This window comes from Epinephelus moara, chromosome 18 (assembly GCF_006386435.1).
Source record: "Epinephelus moara isolate mb chromosome 18, YSFRI_EMoa_1.0, whole genome shotgun sequence".
NCBI classification, from domain to species: domain Eukaryota; kingdom Metazoa; phylum Chordata; class Actinopteri; order Perciformes; family Serranidae; genus Epinephelus; species Epinephelus moara.
The window spans coordinates 35,059,787-35,084,541 of record NC_065523.1 but is presented as its reverse complement, the minus strand read 5'-3'; the positions used below and the strand labels follow the sequence as shown (position 1 = coordinate 35,084,541).

The 24,755-nt window shown below is 42.8% G+C and overlaps 1 protein-coding gene across 3 annotated transcripts in view; it reads right to left on the bottom strand.

The window, feature by feature from the left end:
* pkn1b (protein kinase N1b) overlaps positions 1 to 24,755 on the bottom strand; it is a 64,275-nt gene that overhangs the window by 20,620 nt on the left and 18,900 nt on the right. The window contains exons 1-12 of one of the 3 annotated variants that reach the window (XM_050069211.1): positions 17,884 to 18,077; positions 9,362 to 9,662; positions 5,723 to 5,868; positions 5,485 to 5,605; positions 4,259 to 4,404; positions 3,942 to 4,155; positions 3,587 to 3,781; positions 3,365 to 3,474; positions 3,122 to 3,265; positions 2,597 to 2,672; positions 2,014 to 2,155; positions 843 to 933 (exon numbers count right to left, since the gene is read on the bottom strand). In XM_050069211.1, coding sequence (XP_049925168.1) covers positions 843 to 933; positions 2,014 to 2,155; positions 2,597 to 2,672; positions 3,122 to 3,265; positions 3,365 to 3,474; positions 3,587 to 3,781; positions 3,942 to 4,155; positions 4,259 to 4,404; positions 5,485 to 5,605; positions 5,723 to 5,868; positions 9,362 to 9,662; positions 17,884 to 17,952 — 1,755 coding nt within the window. In that variant the 5' untranslated portion in view covers positions 17,953 to 18,077. Of the gene's footprint in view, positions 1 to 842; positions 934 to 2,013; positions 2,156 to 2,596; positions 2,673 to 3,121; positions 3,266 to 3,364; positions 3,475 to 3,586; positions 3,782 to 3,941; positions 4,156 to 4,258; positions 4,405 to 5,484; positions 5,606 to 5,722; positions 5,869 to 9,361; positions 9,663 to 14,672; positions 14,944 to 17,883; positions 18,078 to 24,755 lie in introns of those variants that run through there. The other 2 variants (XM_050069210.1, XM_050069212.1) reach the window with 2 other exon arrangements.

The following is a 24,755-nucleotide window of genomic DNA, read 5'->3' as shown; positions in this document are numbered from 1 at the left end:
ACATCCTGGATATATCCTTCAAACACAGACTGTAGACCCCTCTGTCTGCTTCTCTCTGCAATCACTCTTTCATTTTTACAAAAATATGATAATATTTCTTCAGGGAGTGCAGTTAGTTACAGTGTGGGCTCCATGCTTACTGCGACAGCTTGGCCGACCACCACAAAGAGGCGGGGCTTAGCAAAAGGTCAATTTTAGCAAGGAACTGAAAATGCACACTTTGAAAGTTTAAAGAATGTTCAAAATTATCTAACAGACAAACATAGTGCAGTGCAGTGTAAAATGCTTTCTGTGTTTCGTTAAAAAGGTTAGGAGCAATAAGTTACAGCTAATTCTTGACACCTTTTAGGTCAGCAGATTAAAAAATCTTGTAAGTTGCACTGTTTTCCACTGTACTAAATGCTGGGAGCAACTTTGTCAAGATTTCTCTTTCTCTCTCTACTTAGTCTTCATGTTTCTCTTCATGCCACCTCTCCAGTCCTCTCCCCCACATTATCGCCCTCTACAGTTTGTGTTCTTCACACTGGGAAACTCACGCGGATTTGGCGTCGATCAAATTAAAGCTCCCCTCCATCCAATTATGTCTCATTAAAGCTGTCTCCCTGAGTTTTCGGTTCCCCATTCCTCTCATTATTCATCCTCCCGCTGCCATGCCTGTCTTAGATTTCACTGCAGCACACAGCGCAGCGGCCTGTGACTGGAGCACTGTTTCTGAGCCAAAGGCTGCAGGTAGGAAGTGAGCAAAATAGTAACATGATAGTGTAAAGATGCCCATCTTTCCCCTCATCTGAAAATCCTCTCTTCCTCATTGGCTTTCATTCCTCTCTCCCCCTCTCACTCACCAAGGGAGCCGGTGCATCCACCACGTCTCTCCTGGTTTCAGCTTTGGGAGGTGAGTCGCTGCCCAGATTCAGCTTCTCCACAGAGATTTCTCTGCACACACATAAAAAAACAGATCAGGTTTTCTGTTGCAACAGCATAAAAAAGCCCTTTGCTGAAACTGTAAATCCATGCTGTGGACAAAGATGATTAATATGCAGTAAAATTAATTAATTCTTCACGAACAAGAAGCTCAATTGCATGAATACTTTACCCAGGAGGTCTCAAGGCTTTAAAAGCAAGAGGCAATTTAATTAGACTGTAGATATTCAATTGTTTCATGGCTCAAGGTTCATTTATTGTCATTATAAAACACAGGATTGCAGAATGAAACACTGTTCAGTCCCTTTATGCTACACAAGAAAAAAACAAACAAAACAAAAGATAAACTACTTTCTAAAAAGTGTGGAGGATGAGGTGGAGAAACTGGTGAATCAACTTTTCCCCAAAACGGGTTGCTACTTCATTGGTTCACGCTTTAGGGTTGTAGGCTTCATTACTGAGCTTCACTGATCAATGACGAATGATGAGTATGCTGCTGTGGTTCATTTCTGCACTCAAATGAAATGTCCTTGTCAACTTACAGGTAACTTTGGTATTTTTCAACCCAGACTTTATTTTTCAGAGTTTTTATGTCTAACTGGTTAAGTGGAGTTAGATGTGAAAATATACTGGCTCTATGTATGTTAAAATTACTGTTTATTTGAATGGAGTCTGGTGGGTTTGGTGATGGTAACTTTGGGGCTGTTTCTGGTTAAACAACAAGGATGATACTCTTTAACAGAAAGGTCTACCTCTGTCGGGATCTGCTCCATAAGTTGTCAGACACTTATAAAAACAATCTGAGTCTGTAAGTGGCAAAAACAAACACTTTTAGTGGACATACAAGGACATACAAGGACTACACTGTCTGGCAGCCTGGCATTGCTGCTGCTCTTCAAAAGTTGTTCCCATCACTTAGACACAAAACTTACAAAAACAGGGTCCAGTTTGGGAAATACAGAAGTTCCCCTTTCATGCCTCATTTCTCAACAGACAATTGTCACTGAATGTTTAATCTAAAATACTTGCATGTCCTTCAAATCTACAAAGTAATCAAGAGAATGCAGAGTAGCAGGTGTACTGGTCACGTACCCTGTGTTGTGTGAGAGTGTGTTGCTCGTGAAGCTGGGTGTGTATGCAGGTGTGTTGCTTCCGCTGGGGATGGCGTTCCTCAGCAGGCGGACCCAGGTAGCAATGTCCACATTCATCTGACGAGCACGCAGGAAGGCTTTACCTGAAACATAAAGAGTGGGATATAACTCAAAACATGAAAGGTAAAACTACGTCTCACTACTGTAAGATGATAAAGATCTGTTAATGCTAACGTCAGCGTCTGATGGAGTGCGGTCTCCTGTAGCTTTAATCATGTAAAAGATTTTGAATTTACACATTTTATTCTTTAAAGCAATGGTTCCCAACTGGTGCAGCAGCGGCGTCCAGATTTCTACTTAGTCATTGGTTCAAGCTCCACACAGGTTACTATACTGAGTGTCATACTTGCATTTGGCCATGTTGTCAAGCTGTAGCTGTCCGTTAGTCACTCACTCTAAAGCACTTCAAAATAAAAGCTCTGTGCCAGAAATTCACTGGACTTGGACTTGAATGGACTTGTGACCCACTTTTGGTGGGGAACCACTGCTTTAAAGGGATCCTCTGTGTGTGCACTTGAACGTACCGTGCTGTTTAGAGAAGACTTTCTTCTGCCTCTGGAGTCTTCGGCCTCTCTCTATCACTGGGTTGAAGAAAGTCACCTGAAACAAAAACAACATGTTAACAAACAAATCTACAGTGAGTGTATGTCTGAGGTCAAAAGCAGATTTCCTGTCTCCTTGTAGTACCTGTGCATGCAAATACAGGCTGTAAGGAGCTGCCAAGGCTAATAGTTATCACATTTGACCTGTCACATACTCATACAGATGATCGATGTTCGTTTACACATAGAAAAAGCTACATTTTCAAATATATCCATGTACATGTGCACAAGGCCTCAGTGCAGACAAAGAGCGGTTGCATACGACATGATAGTCAGCCGCACGCTTCCTGTTAGGACACCGTGGAGACATTGCCACAGTGAGTGCCTTCATGACACAGACCCAACTAATTGATGAATTTCGTTGCCAGCTATTTTTAATAATCGATTCAAATGGATTTAATTGTTGCAGCCCTGCTGTGTTTACTGTTTGTTGTGTGTGTCCTGTACCTCTGCCAGCAGCAGCCCCTGTGGCTCCAGCTCCAGTTGGACTCTGTGTCTTTGGTTGTCCAGGAACTCTTCCAGCTTCAGGTACTTCAGAGCACACAGGGAGCGGAAATCTCTCCAGTACACTGCAATCTCCATCTCCCTGGACTAATCACACAGAAAACATACCAGGGATGTAACATGAAGGATTGTTCGCTGGTCAGGATGAATCCCACTGCAAAGGACTGCGTGTGTGCTGTGTCTTACTCTCTCCAGCTCCACAGTGAAGGTCTGGTCCCAGGCCTGCTCTCCAACTGTTCTCCATCCTGTCTGACCCACCACTGTGTTCTCCAGCTTCAGCACTGCGCTCACCTCCGCTGTACAACACACACAGGAACTGTTAAACATCATGCGTACAGCAGATAAATCAACATTATAAACTGTGAAGATTAAAAGGCACCTGTTGAAGATAAGAACTGAAACACTTACAGGAAGGCTCCTCGTTCTTGCCGGGGATTTTAAGGCTCATGCTGCTGGTGCTGCGGCTGTAGAGGCCGCTCAGTTTGAATGAGGAGCGTCCATCTGCCTGAGAGTAAGAAGGAAGAACAACCGGGGTCCCTCTACTCCGCCCTGGGACGACCTCCAGCAGCCCCACACAGCCCAGAAGATGCACCTGAAGAGTACCTAGCAGAAAAAACATCCCTTTAATAAAAATGACTTTGATTAATAAATTTTTTGCGAAAGAGCGACCTCTGCAGGTAAGAACATGCGCAACACAGCGTCTTCCTCTTGTAAAGTAACAGTGAACCAAAAATGAAAAATACAGGATAGTTTGTGTGTCTACCTGTGAGTGGCGATGGTTTACTCAGGGTACTGTACTGGTTATGAACATAAGGGGTGCTGTGGCGGGAGCTGAAAGCCGAGGAGGAGGCCAGCACTAACTCCTCCTTGATGAGGCAGGCCTTGGGATGATCCTCGGGGAGCTCCTGCAGCCTCTGCTCCAGAGAACACCTGAGCAGGTCCAGGCGCTGTGACGACTCGCTCAGACCACACTGAGCCTGCAAACATCATTCCGTGTTTACAAGCACTGATCAGAGCATCACTGATCTAACACTAACAACAAATGGAACTCAGTATGTTTTAATAACAACTCTCTCTGACCTCAGCCATGGCTTTCTTGTCTTGGACCTTTCCTGCACCCAGCAGTCGCAGCATGTTCTTGGCTCCCTCGGCCATGGCGTGCTCCACTCGGTAGTGATGCCACAGCTCCTCCACGCGCAGCTCCACTCCACACATGTCCGGCTTAGCTGGGACACAAAGTCAGGTTTAGTCAACAATATGTGAACAACATATGCACAGATGATGTACGTTAACAACGGGCACGGCAAGAGAATTAGCTTTAAGTTAGGTTTGATAATGGTGCACACGTGCCGACGCCTGTTGCCGAACAATGATTTTAGAAGGGCTTGAGAAAATGGCATCTTGATGCTAAAACAGAGCACCAAAATTGAATGTTTGGATTTTAAAACATTATAAATACTACTGGGAAGCTACAGAATGATAAGAAACATGATAAATAAATAAATAAATAAAGGACTGGCCCTTTATAACAGCTGCCTGCTGTGGCTGAAAACAACACTACTGAGACCTGTGAGAAGAAACCAAACAGTAAAGTTGTGGGCCTGAACACTGAATCAATGAGCTGAAGAAATGCTGTAAAGCCTCGTAGAATTGAGGGGAACTGCAGAGTCGGGTGATAATCCTCTGTGAGGTCTGTCACTACCAGCAACAACTTTCACATAGGAGTAGTCATGTAATCCTTTCTTAATATAAGTATACTAGTCATGGCAGCTTTACAGCACGGGGCTGAAGAGAGCATGTGAAGAAAAATAAAGGAGAACGGAGAGACTCCCGTTAGAGGCTCGCTGCCCTTTCCAGGACCACTGTTGCTCTTTCTGCTGCTTTGTTCCCCTTCCCTGCTTATTCTCCCTCTTCTCCTTCCTTCCCTCCATTTCACTCTGTCGTCATCTCTGACTCAGTTATTTCAGTCTCCCTCCCTTCCTGGCTCCCTGCATCTGTCCTGCCTCGTCTCTAACCTCTGTTAAATGAGGCATGGCTTTTAGTTGTTGGGCAACATCAAGGGGATGCAGGAACATCAATAAGGCTCTAACCTGGGAGAGCGAGAGGGCTGTAATGGACTATGTGTGTGTGAGTGTGTTTGTTTGACTGGAAGACCGTGCACTGCGAAGTTCTAAAGCAACGAATTGATCCATTACCACCCGCATCATAAAATATGCAGTGTTTATAAGCTGAAAGAGTGACAGGTGGGATGAAAGAGCAATTGAAAGATGAGAGCGAGGATGAAAAACAAAAAGCATGATAGGTACATTGGCTGTCCTCAGATTGCTCCGTGGCCTGCATGGCCTTTCGGATCTGCATGCGGATGATGTCGATCTTCGTCTTGCTGTCCTGCAGCATCTGCTGAGCTGTCTGGAGAAGCTTCTTGTCCTGTGGAGGGACAGAAAACACAAGAGGAGATCATGGAGAGAGTAAAGGAGCTCAGACTGAATGTGACAGAATCGGCAGTGTAAGTTAAAGTGAACAGGCGACGATTGAGCCACATACCTTGGTACCTCCATTGACATAGATTGGAATCATATTCTCTGCTCCCTGTTTGACCTTCAGTTCAATGTTTAGCTGCCGCTCCAAAGCTGCAATGCGGTGCTGGTTGGCCGACGTCCGATTGAGCGACCCGGGAGACTTTGGGGTATCTGAGCAAGAAGAGCGGTTGGATGGTAAGAGGTCAGGTTACTGTTGGAGCAGCAGCTTTTTTTAATTGTTTTTTATTTCTTAGGTGGTTATTCAGGCCACATCCTCACTAATAAGTTTTTCATTTTAAAATAAAAGATCTCTGTAGAGAAAGCATTTTAGCAGCATTTCATAAATAATCCCCATCCATGCGAACACACTGAAAACGCATATCACATGACCATTACGTACACTAGGCATGCATGTACCGGTGTAAACAGAAGGTAGATTGTCTGCTCTGCAGTTGGTTGCTTAGATACAGAATATACAACAGAGATGCTGAAAAGTGAGGCCAGAGATTTCTTGGCTTGGACCAACAACGAGGTGGAACTGTTAGTGAAAGTAACACATGAGTATAAGGCAGTCAAGGCGGCGAAAACAGATTGGGAGTTGTTGCAAAGCAAATACAGCGACACAGTAGAGCAGCATAGGGAGACTTCCTCCATGGCAATGGGAAATGGGTGACATTACCCACACAAGAAGGATAAAATCAGGTTTGCTTCACAAAAAGAGAGGAAAACTTAAATGTTCCAGGTCCAAGCAGTTTAAAATTATAAAGGCCTTTGTTTCAACAGGCTAGAAACATTAAAAATACACCAATGTGTATCAGCTAGGTCTCACCAAAAGAAGGCTGAGGGACAGAGTGGCTAGAAATTTGTAGGTCATTCATACTGGAAACTTGAATTATCCAGTGGCCAAACACTATATCAAAGCCCAACATGGAAGTGATACAACTGTAAAGCCTCGTTTCCACCAAACACTTTCGGTATAGTACCTCTGGAACCAACAGTAACCCTTCAGACATGGTACCTAGACCCTAGTGTTTCCACCACAAACAGTCCTCTTAAATGTGGGCGGGGTTGTTGTCACTCACTGCTTATCGTCCACAGAACGAGGCTGCACGCCCACATTTTCAGAACAAAATAGAACAGGCTGCAGTGAGAGTCTCTCTCCATGGGATATTTAAAAATAGCAGCTTTGTGCATTTAGTCCTTCTCAGGCAAGCTCAGGGGTTTAGTGTTGCTGGAGCCCACAGGAACGACGCTCTGTGACGCTTTTTTTTCCAGAGTGAGGATTAGAATATATGCAGTTCACATAATCCGGTTAAAATTAATTTATATAAATGCTTGAAGATCCACTCATTACTAAAAGTGTGTGTCATATAAAAACTAAAGTGATGGTCAAAGTTGTCACAGTGAAATATAAGGTGTGCTGATGAATTCACGTCATCATCTCATGCATTGAGTAACACTACAAGTAATGTTTTGACTTGACACATCGTGAATAACAAGACCCAATCAGGAAGTGAATGCAGGGGTCTGCGTCCTTGTTTCCAAAAGTCTCCATTTCTGTCTGTCCAGACAAAGAGGCAACCCTGGAGTTTTCAGCTAAACCGGTGTCAGCAGCGTTGTCAAAGCTCTCTGTTTTAAGGGTTCCAAAACGCCAGAGCGGTGTAGATGCTAGGCGTAAACTTAAGTTATGCATTTTAAAGCAAAAGTGTATTAGTGTGGATGTAGCCTCAGCTCCAAATAAATAGTAGCTAATAGGTACAGCAGGGCTGTACAGTGTGACATATGTCGCACGTGCGATGAAAAAAAAAGTTTGTGCGCTGAATTTATTTGCCTGGTAGCACGCGTGCGACACTGCTTGCGAGCCGCTTGTGTGTGTGTGTGTGTGTGGTCTGTTTTTTCTCGTTTTTTGTGCATCGTCTGGCAGCCAGGTGAGTTGGTTCATTAGCGTAATGAACGGAGGGAAAGCTCTCGTCATCGAGTGTCTTTGTCTCTGTGTGGGAGGCGGGGCTATGGGCCACACAAACAGTGCGATCTTCGGGAGGGGGAGACGAGGCGGAGAAAAACAAAACAGTTGAGCGCAAGAGAAAGACATGGAACTTGTTCCTAAACCAAATGCCACGGCCCCTGTGTGGGAGTATTTTGGATTTAAACCAAATGACAGAGGGGAGCCCAGTAATTTGGACGAGCCGGTGTGCCGGGTTTGTTCTAAAACCATCTCAACAAAAAGAGCGAATACGACCAACTTAACTGCACACCTGAGAGTGAGAGACTGACAGTCTATTTTTTTGTAGTTATAAGGTCTTTATTTATTTATTTCGATATTTTTACGCGTTATTTAAGATATTTAAATTTTCTTTTTTGCATTCCTAAATATTACTGTTAATAAATGTTTATTTCTCTTTAAAAGGGTGTACTTGCATCAATATGCCTTTATTATCATTATATAAGTTTAAAAAATGGTCTAAAAACAGCAAAATTACAACAATAATAAAAATGGTCTTAAAAGAACAATATTACACAATATTATCGCTTATCACAATAATTTCTGATGCAATTAATAGCCCAGCAAATTTTTTTATCGTGACAGGTGCTACAAACTTTCTGGCCTGTGCTACAAAATTATCACCCTTTGTAGCACCAGTGCTATGGGTTAAAAAAGTTAATGTACAGCCCTGGGTACAGTTTTGAAAATCAATTTTTAAGTAATAAGTGATGGACGTTTCCAGGCATATTTTAGGAAAAATTTGGGGCAGTTTGACAACCTGCTGTCTATCATCAGGCCGTATAGCTCTGTGTATCCAGCAACCACCGCCACCTCCATTATTTACCAACTGTAAACTTGTCATCGTGACCACCACAGAAGGCCCGCCTCTCAAATTAAATGATTGGACAATGGGAAAAAAAGATGACTAAGTGATGACTTGGGGCGTTTTTCCACTTTGAGTTGAAGTTTTTTCAACTCGAGGAGTTCAGAGCACTGCTACGAGCACAGACGCTTAGAGTGCAGAAACGCCAGGTGCATCGCAACGCAAGAACAGCGACCAAACAGCTTCGTTCTCATTAAAAAAATTACAAAAAGGTGCCTCCAGGTGCTAAAACGCTTTCTGTGTGATCAGGGTTGCGCATTTTAAAACCAAAGTGTATTAGTGTGGATGTATTCTCAGTTGCAAATAAATAGTAGCTAACAGGTACAGTTCTGAAAATCAAAATTTGTTGGTGCCTTGAGAAGCATAATACCAAATATGAAAGACAAACAAGTAGTAATGTGGATTATGTGACTGAGATTTGTAGCTATGCTAGCAGCCTGGCTCCGTGGACTAGCTCCATTACTGTCATAAAATATTTCCAGAACCTTAACCCAGAAGCAGGGTGGAGGTTTCCAATCTTTAGGGAAGGCAAAGGAGACCAGAGACGCAGAACCTCCAGCAACACTTGTAGTATATAAATCAACGTTTTTCCAAGACCAACTCCTTTGATCACAAGCTGAAAGTTGCAAAGTTGCTCTGTATACTACAAGTGTTGCTGGAGTGAAGACTTGTAGAAAGCTTTTTGCAAAACATCTATGTTCCCCAGAGGATGAATCCTCAAAAGTATTCTCTAACTGTTTCACATCCCTCAGTGGCACAGGAGTTTATAAACCACCTCTCCATGGCGGATACTTTACCTTTGTTGTCATCAGGTCCTTTGACCACGATGTGTGCGTCCAGCTCCTGCAGCTGAGCGTGGAGGGACTCCAGCTTGCGCTTGGAGCTGCGGAGCTGCGAGTCCACCTGCTGGGCATTCCTCTTGTCTGTTGTGGCCCTGCGCAGATTCTCCGCACCCTCCTTGATCTTCAGCTCCTTGCGGATCTCTCTGCGGATCCTCTCGCGGTGCTCGTCCAGGCGCTGCTGTACGCTGGAGTCGGAGAAGTCAGAGTTTTGGTCCAGACCGAGCTGCTGGAGCACCGACAGCCCACCTGGATCGCTCTGTGAGAGAAAAGGAGGAGGGTAAGAAGGTTAAGGAGAAGGCACAAAAGGAGAAAGAGGTAACAGCCAAAAATGAAGTGGAAGTGTTGTGACGTGTGCAGAAAAAAAGCACAATATGAAACAGAAAGTTAAACTATATTTAGCCCACTGCATACGTGGGGGATTATTCAATTTGAGTTGAAAGCGCAACAGTTTCAAAAGGTGACATCTCCAGCTGAGAGCTGCTGAGCCGAGGCTACAACAGACAAAGCTGGTAACAGTCACCCTGTGCAGTTCTGACGAAGTGGAGCACTGTGGGATGAAAGGAGAGAAAAAAAAGAGCAACTCCCGAGTGAATCCTCAACATGTGAAACCTGCCGAGCTCAGACGGTGAGGCAGCTTCAAAGCAGAGGCAGCGCTTTAGTGTGTAAAGAGCTGAGTGCTCACATCAGCTCTCCTACTGATCAACACTAACCAGATTACAGCAGATCAGAACAGCGTTAAAACAAACCAAAATCAATCAGAGTCTTGTCTGCTTCTGGATCGGTCACAAGAAAACACAAACACAGAGTGCACATGTATAAAAACATGAAACATATCTGTTTAAAGACAATCAGGGCTGTCATGATAACCACAATATTACAATACTGTGCTATACAAGCTTACCGCAGGGGATGGCAAAATTATTTTATGGGAGCACCACATATTCACACCATGTTGCAAGTATCCAGCAGCATGACGAGGCGCTAAATATACCTTGAGCTGACATTTTTCCTTCTGTGGATATTCTGTATCATCGCAACCAGACACAACCAAAGTGTCAAGACTGAAAAAATACTGCGCTCCTTATTACACCTCATTGCCCTTCTGTGATCTGCATTTAACAATAAACACGTATTTAATTTGTTTTAAAACTGTGTCATCTTAGTTATTTAAAAAGTAATAATATACCTAATAATGGCCCAACAATAAAGCTGATTTACAGTAAAATAATTTGCAATCACAATAGCACATGTTGCGCTGTTGAGCTACACTTAATCACTGCAGGGGAAATTCCTTTATCGCAAAACCCTAAAGCGAATGACAAAAACTTCTGCATGCACTGTTTGTGGTTTTCAATTCTCATATGGAGAAGTTTGAATTATCATTTGATTTTCAACCAGATTTCAAATCACCACTCATCCCAACGTCGTTGTGATTTTTAGGATGAGAAGATCATCTGTAGTTCAAAGTAAAACACCAAATACAGCTCAGTAAAGCTTCCAGTAACACCGGTTAGGAAGAGGAAGAAGAGAGTACGCAACCAAGTCATTGATTATGGAAGTACTTGTTTTCTTATTTGGTCCAAAATGTAATTACTAAATCAACACTTAAAACTTTTATTTGTGTTTTTCCATCCACTACTGTTACGCGAATATTGGGAGTTCATCAGGATTAGCAGTGGGTGGTGTTAATCCTCCAGTCAGACATCTGCAGAAGAGTTCAAAACAAGATGATGTAGAGAGAGAGCACAATAGACAATCGATATCGAGAGTTTTGAACAACTGATATTAAAGCTTTGAGCTTTTGGAAGAGCCCTGGCAGCAGCTCTATGAGCATTTATCAGATGTTAAAATCCACCCAGAATGACGAAGAGAGCTTGCACGGCTTGTGAAATGACGATACACCATGACTGTGCGTCATCATTTATTCACCGAATCTGTTTCCATTGAACTCCCTCAAAATAGCCTTTTATCCCTTTTAACAATACACCAATTTTGCACCTCCTCCAAGTGTAGAAACGTTTTTACGATATCTAGCGATTAGATTTTTGGGCGTTTAATCGCAGGTTTTTTTTAATGTGCAAATTGAAAATGTGGATGAAACGCACCTAGTGTTAAGCTTCTATGTTATGCTTCTCTATATCATTGTGTTGATGTTTTTCTGGATTTTAATGTTGTGTGATATTTTGTTTTTTTAATGTAAAGCACTTTGAGTTTACTTGTAATGAATTGTGCTATATAAATAAAATTGACACTGACACTGACATGTCTCTTAAATCTGCTGTTTTCTTATTATTTTCTGTTTTATTCCTTTTGTATATTTATGCTTATGTAAAGCACTTTGAATTTCCTTGTGAGTGAAATGTGCTATAAGCATAAGCTTGGACTGGATTGAATTAGGCCCAATCCCATTTCTACCCCTTAAATCTTCCACTTGAGTGTCCACGTTTGCGAGATAACCCTTGATGAGGGAATTGAGAAATATTAGGGTAGAGATCTTTCGTAGTAGTAGTAGCGACGCAAGATACCGGTAGTCATTCAGGTTTGAAAGTGCTGGCTCCAGTGCTTGTGTTGCGCCTGTGCTATGTTTATTCTTCTCCGTCTGATGAATCAACGGAGAAGAAATGCTGAAAACAGGAGGCGCCTACGACGTCTTCTAGTTCTGATCGATTTTGTTCGGGTAAGTTGATTTGTTTAAATATTCTGATGCTGTGTTCAACCGAGTTGCTGATCCGTTTACGCTAGTCCAACCATCTGTTGTTTGTAAAGCCTACATTCCGATCGTACAGTAACAAATTGTAGCCTATATCTGCTTTTGATGGGTGTCGCAAGGGGTTCTGGGAAATTTCATCTTCCACTTCGTTGAAAGTGTGGGTCGGTGCTCCCTTGGAATCTAGGGCAGCTTTTAAGTGTTGGAAACCACTTCCACTACCTTGATTCTGTTTTGGGACACCACTAGCCTAAACGTGAACACGCACAACCAAGTGCAAGTGGGTATTTCTAGGGGGAGTGTGGGTATTGGGACAGGCCTTTTGTGATATCGAGGGAGTGTGACTTTTTGGTTCACACTAGCTTCCTAAATTATCCTTGGTATAATGCTGGAGCTGCCCGTGACTCAGCAGATACAACATGAACGAAAAGTAACACTGAGTGGGAATCAGTGCTAACTTTGGCGAGCTAGGCTAACTAGCGTCCACTTTCTGGGTGGAATACAAACTTAACAGTGTGATGGCTTTTCCCATCTGTTAAATGTTATAAAGGGACAGATGCACGTGTCTTGTCTCCTAGCAATGCCGGCCTTCAAATGTCAGTCAACTGCTGCAATGAAAAAGTCATAAGCATGCAGCCACTGTTTCCACGAACAAATCCAAAAACGGTTTGATCGTTTTGTAAATGTAAAAATATGTGCAACAGCTGCAGTATCATTATTGTTTATATCTTGTTTATATTTCCTTACACAAGAAGTGAGGATAATACCAGTTTCTTTTTTACTATAAAATCCAATTTTTCTCCATATCAAACAAATTAAGTCGACATGAATTAAAAACAACAAAGAAATCCCTCAAATTGGACCTGATACTCGCAATAAAACCCACGACAGGAGACAAAATATTGTTAACACCTTATCAACCCCAACACCACCACCACACTGAAGGTCTAAAAATACAACAGGTGAGTCAACACCTCTTCGACACAGTCTTAGCGGAACACTATAAGCTCTGCACAAGGAACATACTGTATGTAACAGAGCAGCAGCATTTAAAGGCTCAAATGCAGGTGGGTGAAAGTGATATAAAGCACAGCTAATCATAACTCAATACTATGCTAATTAATAGCTTTATGCACAGTTGGTGTCAGAAAACGTTGATGACAGATGATACGGGGTGGGTATGTTTCGCTAACTACCCAGGATCTAAGCTTTTATTTCTATTATTTTTAGTATAAGACGAGACAACACAACAGTTAAGATCGATGGTAGCAGCTGCTGGCAGTCGTTTTCGTTTAGCAATGCAGAATTACAACTGTATTGTTCATAACGTTATAAGCTCAGCTAACTGAACAAACATCAGCTGCTGTCTAAAATCGCTCTGGCTACACACTCTCTGCCTCTTTGATGTTGGTTGCTGGGTCCTCATTGGATGCTGTATAATCGAAACAAGGTCAAAGTAGAGGCGTCAAAGCAGCTTTACACACCTCAGAACACTTTTGCCGTTGTTCAACCATTTACAATAATAAGTGTACTTCAAATCACACCCTTGTATATGTTTCTACGTACAAAAAACCTCACATATTCTTCATAAACCTATTACAAAGGGGCTTCAGAGCCTGAAGATGCCATCCATTAATTCAATGTTGTGACATTAGATCTCATCAGATCACATACACACACACTCGGACACTGAGGACTGTCCCCTCCCCTCTGCCAGAGTATAATGACGGGCTGCTTAGGGCCTTTCACTGCACCATGCAGCCAACCACCCAGCTTAGCAGATCTGATTACAACTTCTTAGGTCTCTGTGTCCATCCAGCTACATGCAGGCCGGGGCTACAGCTCTGCTCTCATTAAAGCCATAATCCATCTGCAACACAATGCAGTACAACAGTCAGGCACTGCCCGAGCAGCCAACTGAACCACATGGCACTGGCCATGAGTGCTTGCTGGGTTTTAAGTGCTGCTTTAATGCAATGTTATGTCATTGCACAACACTGAGGCAATGTAATCAAGCATGTACCACAAACATGGTTGTAGAACAAAGTCATGAAGATTTACAGCACTGGGAAAATGTGTTATTTTGTCAAAGTACTTGTGCTGAAAGATGTAAACCAATACAGACACTGACATCACTGAGAAGCACACAGACATGAACATGTATCCTGCTCTATGTGGCAGGCCTGAGAAGCTCTCAGTGTGAGCAGCAGCAAGGGCCACAGCTATACAAGGCAGAAGAGAAAGCAGAGGCAGTAACACACCATGAACGACAGGAAGGGAGAGTTTGTGCCGTGACGCACTCCTGTTCAGCACAATGCAACTTTATCCCTGGTGTTTTACAACAAAGAACCTCTGAAGCGAGGTATAAGACAGCTCACACAGCGGAGCGAAATCACCACAGCAGACAGGAATGAAAACTCACAAGTGATTCGCTGTCAGATAGGAGATGTTTTTACAGGAAGTGAACGAGGAAGCCGACAGAAAAGAGAAGGGCCATAGCAATGGGTGAAAAGAGAAAAGGCGGCCATGCTGAGGCCTGCTGTGGCAACAGTTGCCTACCGAAGACTCTGTGTCACTCTGCTCAGTTTGTACCAGGGAGTCAACCAGTTGATCTCCTGGCAGGTCCTCCAGTGCGTCCTCACTGGCCATCTTTGGCCTCCTTCTGGCTTTGCTCCCGGGACCCCTCCCTACCCTCTGTCACAGCACTGACAGTAGCGCCAATCAGACAACACCGAGTGCTATTCCTGCCTCCTCAAAAGTCCAGGATGTCCTTCCCGCCGGGAATCAAAAGCCAGTCTAAAACAGGAGCAAGTGAACGAGGCGGAGGAGAGGAAGAGAGAACAGCACAGACCGAGCCCCACCTCGCTGCTTCCTGTTCTGCTCATTGCCAGATAGAGACTGAGGCGTCATGCACTTTGTACAAACACACACACACACACACACACACACACACACACACGAGGACACACACATCGGGTGGTTTTGTAAGTGAGAGAGCTCACAGCCACTCTGCTTCCTGCTACTGGGTCTCCAAAGCTGTTGTGATAGATTGTGGTTGTGTTAAATGGACTATCAGACCGTGTGTCTGTGTGTGTATGTGTGTGTGCATGTGGAAGCACAGTACAGTACATATCTGCATAGATCAGCAGTACTATTTCTATTGCTCACATGACAGTGAATTTAGAAAATTAACCACACTGACAGAAAAGGTCAAGGGACAAAACTTTCCCACAATTCACGAAGAGCTGTTAAAAGGACACAAAACACTGAGGGCCTCATCTAACACCCGGCGCAAAGCCGACACAGTTGTCATTTTACCCATGTAGTGTAAGTAGCAAATGTACTCGTGCCCATCTGTGCGTCCATGGGCTTATAGGTCTCAAAATGAGGCGTAGTCAAGCGCATTGTTGGTGCACTGTTATTCTGAGGCAGCAGAAAGCCATTGCGCCACTAACCGACAAAAACATAGTCTAAAGTCAGACACTTTGCTTGTTTCACACCAAGCTGCAACCTGCGTACTAAAAAATGAAGTCAGTCCCAAAACCTGTAGTTCCTTGAATAGCCACTTGAGCCTGGCTCGAAGAGTGAGTAAACCACATAAACCTCAAAGTTGAAAAGTCAAACTTTACAGCAGAAATAAACACGTTTACAGTCTGGTACAAAAAGCAGTTTTGGTCTCTGTAGGTAATTTCTCTGTTCATGACGGCTGCACAGGGGTTGAATTTGTTTACAGATGCTTTCAGACCTAGAGTCGTCTCCTTTGGTCTGAATCAGGGACTAATTTTGTTCCAAAGCTGTATAATTGCCTAGAGTTGGTTCGTGTTCTCACGGCAGCATTTACAAGAGGACCAGATCAAATGCCTTGTGTGAGAAAGCTGCTCTTGATTGGTCAGAATTTCCATGTGGGAAAAATCCAGGAAGTAAAGCAAACGTTGAAGAAGAGTACACTTGCAAGATAAATGTGACACTTTCTAATGTCACAATGGAGGGACAACTACGCAGGTTGATTTTAGCGCTGCTCATCGTGGACTATATTGCTGTCATTGTTCATTTTAGTCAAACCATACAGTTTGAAAACGAGGCGCGGCTCCAACTAGAAAACAATGTTTTGATGCATTGGATGTGCTGAATGTGCATATTAAGGCAGTACAGGAGGAGGTGCACATTAATAATCCTCCAGGACTGTAACATGCTCATGTTTAACCCAAACAATGTGTCATGTGACTGCAGTTGCTTCACGTCCAGGTCGAACACCTTCTCACCACAAACCAACTGCACCAGAGTTCATTTGGAACCAGACTGAGACCACCTCTTCAAGAAGGTCTCTGTCTGGTTGTTTTGGTGCGTACCTGAGTGTGACTGCTGTGTTCACACCTGCCCAAACGAACCGCACTGAGGGGGCAAACAAACTTGTGTTCGATTGAATCAAACCAAACAGGGCAGGTGTGAAAGCACCCTGTAACTACAGTTTGCTGCTTAAATAGCCTACCGTATTTGCTGCAGTGAAATTACTGCTCTTACTGCATTACTCTCAGCACAATATTGCTTGTTTCACCAATTTGCTGAACCTGCCATCTAAATCGCTGTGCACCAGGTGCAGGCGCAACCGGCTTTTAAAGGGAATGGGAGATGACACTCACATTGGCTGAATTCATGTCACAGCCAAACACACCCGTGATTAGTTAAGGTACTAATTACAACCATTTTGCCCCTCCTAAATGCACAAAAGACCATTGTGAGCTAATGTTAGCTTGCTTGCTAATAAACACCACGTAATATGACGTTATTGGTACAGCTTCCAGTTTCTTACGTTCCATGTTTGTCTCCCAACTCACTGCCAGCCAGGTAGCATCTCACCAAAGTTGAACTCCACAGAGTGCAAAGATGTAAATTTGCTTTGCCCCCAGAAGTGGATGTTTAATCCGTCGCTCTGTTCGCACTGAATGGAAGTGATCAGGCGGTCAGGTTTAATTTTGCTCGTGTAACAGTACCCTTATTTTACTCTGTCGAACCCCAGTGCCAGGAACTTCTACAGACCGTTTAAATATGACCCTGAGACACCAATAGCAAAAATCTTTTAAAAAATCTTCACAGGGAGTCTCTACTTTTTTAACAGAAAATAAAAAACTCTCTCCGCATGCCATATGGAGACAAACTCCACACACGAGGGAGAGATGGACATTCGCCTGCTGTGTGCCGAGTCGACTGGAGGCTGACTTTTTGGAAGCTCCTACAAAATCTAAATTCACAGGAAAAGCGGGGCAGCGAGCTGAGTCGTCACCTTGGAGACGTGAACGAGCAGAGATCACACACCAGCAGCACTGAGTGATCACAGACCATGGCCTGTTTGTGACGGTACCCATCGCTGTCTGACTTCTGTCCTCTTCCTGTCAGTGAGCGACACACACGGTCATGGGTTTATCTGACTCAGACACTCCGCAGTGCGAGGTCACTGACCCTCCGAGCCCTCACTGTGTGGCAGATGGCTCTCGTTGGTGCACAATCTCGATCTGTCGTAACACACACACTCACACAAAGGGTACAGGCACACAGACAGCAAGCAAAAAGGACAAACACACACACACCATGTCTAGTTCTTCTTATTCTCCTACGCTGCTGTAGGGGAATAGGAAGTGAAATAACATGAAGTTAAGCCAATGCATGCAAAACACAGGCAGCTACTGCTGCTTAGCACAATTCTGATAAAAGACAAAAATGTTCTGCATCCAACATTCATACTGATATTACATGCAACTGTTTATTTCCTTACCGAGCAGCTGTGACTCTCAGAGCTTCTTCTGTGATGTGGACTGGTGGCTGCAGAGATAGCAGCCCCCATGCATCCATACTGTCTTTCACCTTTACAAATATGGCTGAGCTGTCATTATCAACTCTTCTGTAACTAAACTGAAAAGCTCAAACTTTAAACCTGAAGACGAGCTGCTGAGATGCCAGTGGCACCAAACTGTCTCTCTCATTGTGTCTGTGAAATAGATGCAGTTACTAAAACTGTGCCGACCACAGTATAAGGAACTAAGAGCACATCAGTTTGTACGTACAGCTCTTAAAGTTACAGTCTCACCCTCTTCACCTGGCTAGGACTTATTTGGGACTAGTGTTGTCAACATACTAAAAATTCTGAAGTCAATAAAATACCTTGAAAAATATTGATAATGGCTAACATTTTTGATACCATAGGGATAAATATAATAAGCATACAACCACTATTTTTCTCGGTAAAAGGAAAGAATTGCCAAATGACTGACTAGCAATCACTAACAATAAGAGACAGCAAGAAAGCACAGCAGATATTGGTGTATCAATACTGTGAGAAATGTGTACTGAAACGGTTTCAGATATTCAGAATTAAAATGTATCGATAAATCGCTGGAAAAAACAGTGTGTGATTAACCCTTTAACATCCAATTATCTTTTTACATTCTTTTATTTCCCCTCAAGTAGCTGTAAGACCAGTTAAAACACCTTATTCCACACTGTCTGACAGTATCATCTTCATGAGAAGTGACATTAATTATTGGAAATTAATTAAACATTTCCTGAATCATTCTACATAAACAAAACCCCAAAATCAAAAAATAAAGCTCTGTGGTTTTGTTTGGCTACGCAGCTTGAATTTGTAACGACTGACTTCCCGTCAGTTACACAACACCAGTTTTTTTAAGGACTGAAATTATTTTAGAAAGTGACAGCTAAGGGGTTTACACCAGTGGCCTCAGTAGTGTTTTAAACCAAGACATTGCTCTGTTGTGACACTTTTAGCAAAGCATTCAAAAGTTGAGCTAAGCGTTGAGAGGAACTGCAGAATCGGGTGATAAAATGTTCATTAAAGTCACTTTGATTTTAAAAAAAAGTATTTTTTTTGTCTTGTTTTAATATGTTGGAACATTATTAAAATGTAAAATGAGAGCCGCACTGGTAGCTCACCTGGTACAGTGCAAACCTTTACCCCAGCAGCCTGGCTTTGAGAGGACCTCGGCCGTTTGCTGCATGTCATCCCCTCTCTCTTCCCTGCCTTCCTTGTCTCTCTATAGTACTATTCGGACGGGATTAGCTTTACATAGGGATGTGGACTAATGTCAGTTTACCACAGGATGTCTGTGTCTGTCACGTCACCTCCCTGTAGGCATGTGTGTGGAAATAATAATTAATGATTAGCTCAATATGAAATATTGCCCATGATCAGGATTGTGTGTACACAACGATTAGCAATATGGATTTATATTAGGCTTACCTAACACAACCAGAAGTCTCGTGGCTCTGAAGTGCTTTCTTCTCAACCTTTTTGATTGGTCTCCCACGTAGGGCTATGCGATCATTAGAAGAATGTCTACTATCACGACTGCTGAAAACACCAAATGCTTCTTCTAGCGCCTCCATCATCAAAAAACACGGAAAACTAGTTGTAAACGTGGAAAAATGGTTGTAAACAGGACGTGACGAAATATTTACATGCATTTTGTTACATAGGATCGCGTTCGCACAGGATTAATATTACCCAAGGTATTTTCTCCGGACCGTTTTACAGAAGGTAAAAATCGCCGTAATTTTTACTGACATTATCTGTAATGATTACAGACATGACGCATTCGGACGGGACTAAAATCCCTGGTAATAATTACTTTACCCCACGTCTCCACGTTAAACTAATCCTGTCCGAATAGGGCTTATGTCACTATTAATTAAAGTAGATATGCTTTATAGTATAAATAGTATATGAATCTATAAAACCTGTATTACTGGCCTACTAATACTAATACTAATGGTGAAGTTAGACATGCTAAAACAGTGTTTCTCCTAAATAACGCCTATCAGTGACTTGCGTTTGTAGGGGCCTGTATGTGGCACACCGAAAACCTGAGTTACATGTATATGCTCTTGTTTCATTCTGGCTCAGTGTGAAAGACTTTATAGACTCCAGTTGATGATAACTTAACTTATGTTACGTGCAATAAAAGCACGTTCCCGAAAAAATAAAGACAGGTAGATGTTGACTGCCCGAAACGGTTACAAAGCAAGCCAAAATATCTGAGAGGCCATGAGATGGAATTGAACCTACAGCTTGACACTCCCTATGCCTATGTGCAGCAAGCACTTTGGTAGTTTGACTCGACAAACTGTAGTGGTTGAAGCTAACTGAAGCTAAATGAAGATCTTACCTGGTAATTACATCAAACAGTTGTAAATATCAAAGTCACTACTGGCTACTCAGCAGGATCATTTTTCCAAGATAAGGAAGGTAAAGAGAAGTGGACACTGTGACAGACCGACAATATCGTTTGTAACTTTTGGTCTCTGGTAGACATATGATGCTAAAACAATCCATTAAGTTGCTAAAATCGAATTGTTTTAAGCTAACTAGCTTTGTTCGTGTTTCAAGCCTTCAGTTACATATCATGGCGCCGATAGTTTTCCCCTCCGGTAGACGTGGTTTTCAGAGTATGACCCTTTGCGCTCTGTCCATAGGATGCCAGCAGGGAAGCTAGCACTTGTACTACTGATACAGCTGCACCCCCCATATTCGTCACAGTATGTTTGGTGAAGACCTGTCAACAGAAGACTACAATCCTGCGTGAAATATAGTATGGTTTTTAACAGGAATGTGGTCTGCCATTTTAGACCAAAATGAACCAAATCAATTTTCTGTCTGTCACACTGTCTGGATTCTCCTCTTCTCTACAACCCCTTCCATCTTCTCCTGCCTGTATTTTTCTCTCTTCACACCTTTTTCATGTTGCTTCCTCTTTCCTATTTTTCTTCATCCAATTGCCAATCCGTCACGCTTTGTCCTCTGTCACACATCGTGGTTAGCAGACCTCTGCCTGGTGCTGCCAGTGGGTGACAGAAAACCATCCCTTTGATTAAGTTTTAATGGCCCGTCAGCTCAACTTGGCTCATCTGTTTCTATAAATAGAGATTAAGTCCATTTTGTTGGGGGTAGAGGCCGTGCAGGAATTCTCCAGCCCTTACTCTGCCATTTTATTACTCATTCATTCACTTATCTCACCAACACCTGCATTTCACACGCAGCAATAATAATGATGGGGCTTGGGACCGGACTTTCAACCTAATTGTTACAGTGTAGTGTTGCCAAAAATACTAGTAATTTAATAAATGTACCCTAAGCTAGAAATTGCATGGAGTGATGTTTTTATAGGGGAAAGTTGGGACTGGGGTTTATCAGGAAGTTACTGGTGATGAAAATGTTGTTCATTATTATTAGGAAGATGTGGATTAAAACAGTGTAACACAAGGTCATGATGACGCAAGCTTTTATGTGAGTGGATGTGGACCTTACTGTTTAGCAATGTGTGGCCTTGAAGATGCTGTGAGTGTCAGATGTTGTTGGAAGCTGCCGGGATAGAAAAGGCAGAAGAGAGGAAAACATGGTCCAAACTGGACTGTTGTTACTACATCAAAAGATGATCAGAGAGGAGAAACAAAAAGAGAAAGAGTACAGATAAGAGGTCAGATTTATCTTAACACTATCCAGAAAAAAGTTTACGGATGCGCAAGCTGTGGAGATGTTGATGGACTCAGACTCCGACAATTCCTGTTTAGATCAATGTTCTGAATCCGATTTGGATGAAAAAGCAAGCAGTGAGAAGAAACGAAATCTCCATGACGGTGCCAGTGACACGTGGACAAGATGACCACAGAGTAGAGGGAGACAACAGCATTGACACTGAACGTGACAACACATACTCTTAAATGTGGGCAGGGTTGTTGTCACTCACTGCTCCGCCCAGCACTCACTGTATTTCCTCCTTTATCAGTCTGCACCTGGTTTATCGTCCACAGAACGAGGCTGCACGCCCACATTTTCAGAACAAAATAGAACAGGCTGCAGTGAGAGTCTCTCTCCATGGGATATTTAAAAATAGCAGCTTTGTGCATTTAGTCCTTCTCAGGCAAGCTCAGGGGTTTAGTGTTGCTGTAGCCCACAGGAAGTGAGGATTAGAATATATGACCTTCACATAATCCGCTCCAAATTAATCTATATTTTTAAAGTCATTACTAAAAGTGTGTGTCATATAAAAACTAAAGTGATGGTCAAAGTTGTCACAGTGAAATTTAAGGTGTGCTGATGGATTCACGTCATCAACTCATGCATTGAGTAACATTACAAGTTAACGTTCCACCTTAAAAGTTGCCGGCAGTCGGCCCAGTGAATGAAGTTATTTTTTCTCAGACTCCAGCTGCTGTGAGAGGCAGCAAAACATCCTTTCATTTTATAGTTACAGTTTACTAATAAAACTCTCCACAGTATGAACAGTGGTTACATGAGCCTCAAAACCAGACACAACTCAGCCCTGAGCAGAGTGACCGTCCTCTACTGACCAATCAGACTGCAGTGTTCACAGCTCCACCTTTTAGTACCAGATCTGTGTGCTAGGTACCCCAACAGAGGGGGGACCAAACATGGGGACGGTACAGAACAGTTCCACTGGTACCATCCACAACTTTTCACAGTGGAAACGGAAAAAAAGGCACTGAACTGAACTATACCGTGCTGCTCGGTGGAAAAACACCATTATTTTCATTTATACAATTCAAACTGACGTAAGGAAATGAGAAAAAAAAATTAAAAAATGTAAATGTGAAATTGATTTTGTACTTGAAAATTACATTCTTTGACAATAATGCGTTTTTCTCAGCTTTTTGTCCAAAATGTTTTTTTAATGAAAATGTACAAATTCAAGTGTTATCTGGCGGGGAAAGTGTTAATGGCGCCATTCATCACTTCAATGTTGTGTGTGTGTGTGTGTTTGGTAAGTCATACACTAAAACACTGCATGTGAAAGAGAGAGTGAGACGGACAGAATTTGGGAGAAACTTTAAATTCTCCTCACATCCTGATGTCTGCACAAAGCCTCATTCAGCAGACAGTGGATGGGATTTGGGTTAAGAGGGGGTGGTGGGGGGGGGGTGAACAGTGAATTCCAATTAATCTCTCTTAAGACACACAAACACAATCGTGTCTTCATGCCAGTGCAGAGCGGCTAAAACAAAGCGATGGATATCAAAAGAATAACATAAATAATACACTTTGTCGGAGAGAAATCTTGAGCACCAAGATACATTAACACCCATACCGTACACACACATACACACACAGGACTAATGTACTGTAACTGGCTGGTAATGAATAAAACAGCACAGTAAGGCAATGTCAGCTAGATGCTGAGAGTACTATCAAGAGGAAATGTTGCTCTTCATAATGTCAACACAGCAGATCAGAGGGAAACGTGTGCACGGCGGGCTGCAGAGTACACTTCAGGACACTGTTACACTCAGTGAGCAGGCCAAGCTGACTCTTATGTGGGTAAGTGGGCCAATTTGACTGTAGAGCAGCAGAGTTAAGTATGATGTCGGTTGCCAGCACTCCTCAGCAACAACGATTTGGTGTGTTTGGGTGGTTTGTATTTTGGGCTGATTGAGGGGTCAGGGGAGGAAACATCCAGATATCTTGGCCTCATCGATTGTCTCACATGCCTCCACGGTGAATGAAGAAACCAAAAACTGAGAAAATTGTCAAATTGTCAAGTGAAGTCATGGGGTTCTGAATTTAACAACAGCAAAACTGTAACTATTTACACACTCAGATAGTATAATCCAAGTGTCATTTATCCAGTCAAATGCTCAGTACTTACCAAACAGACGTCCCTCTCCAACTGGAAACTTAACTAAAAGTGATATTATCTATCAATGCGCTCTTCAAAGCCAGACTCCACTGACAGAAACAGTAATTTTACCTTCCTGAAAATGGAAGCTGCTGGTCTACTACTGCTGCCATAAACAGTTATGTTTGTGATACTGTGTGACTTCAGTGAATCCAAACTTAGGCCCTGATCACACAGAAAGCGTTTTAGCAGCTGGAGGCACCATTTTGTAAATGTTTTTAATGAGAATGAAGCTTTATGCTAGCGTTTTTTGCATTGGGACATGCGCTCTGAACGCCTCAAGTTGAAAAAAACTTAAACTCAAAGCATCTCATCCTCATCTTTTTCCCCATTGTCCATTTGGATGATTTGAGACGCGGCGGGCCTTCTGTGGTGGTCACAACAAAAAGTTTACAATTGGTAAACAATGGAGGAGAAACTGGTGGTAGCGGTTGCTGGATACCCAGAGCTATACGGCCCAACGATAGACAGCAGGTTGTCAAACTGCCCCCGAGTCACCCTAAACTGCCTAAAATGCCTGAAAACGGCCATTGATCAACTGGTGGTACTCCCCATGATCCACCCTCTTTTTTAGGGGCTCATGTACCCACACAGATCTCCGTTTCCTTGTGCCCATCAAACTATTTGGTGACAGCCTCTCACCCTCAACCAGAGCTACAGTAAGTACCCTCTGCCTCAACATTTTAGGAACTTGATACTGACTACTGTCAAATAACTAAAATAGATAAATAAACTCATCCATACCCTTTGGTAGCTTTGTCACCTTCTACCTATGCCAATCCTCAATGCCTGTGTGCAGTTTCACATAGATTGACCACGTCAGTGAGTAGAAAAACATGGGACAGACAGAATGACTGACTGACAGAATGACACACTGACAGTTTCCGTGATTATGTACAGCATACCATACCATGACTTAGTCATACCAAAAATTAGAAAA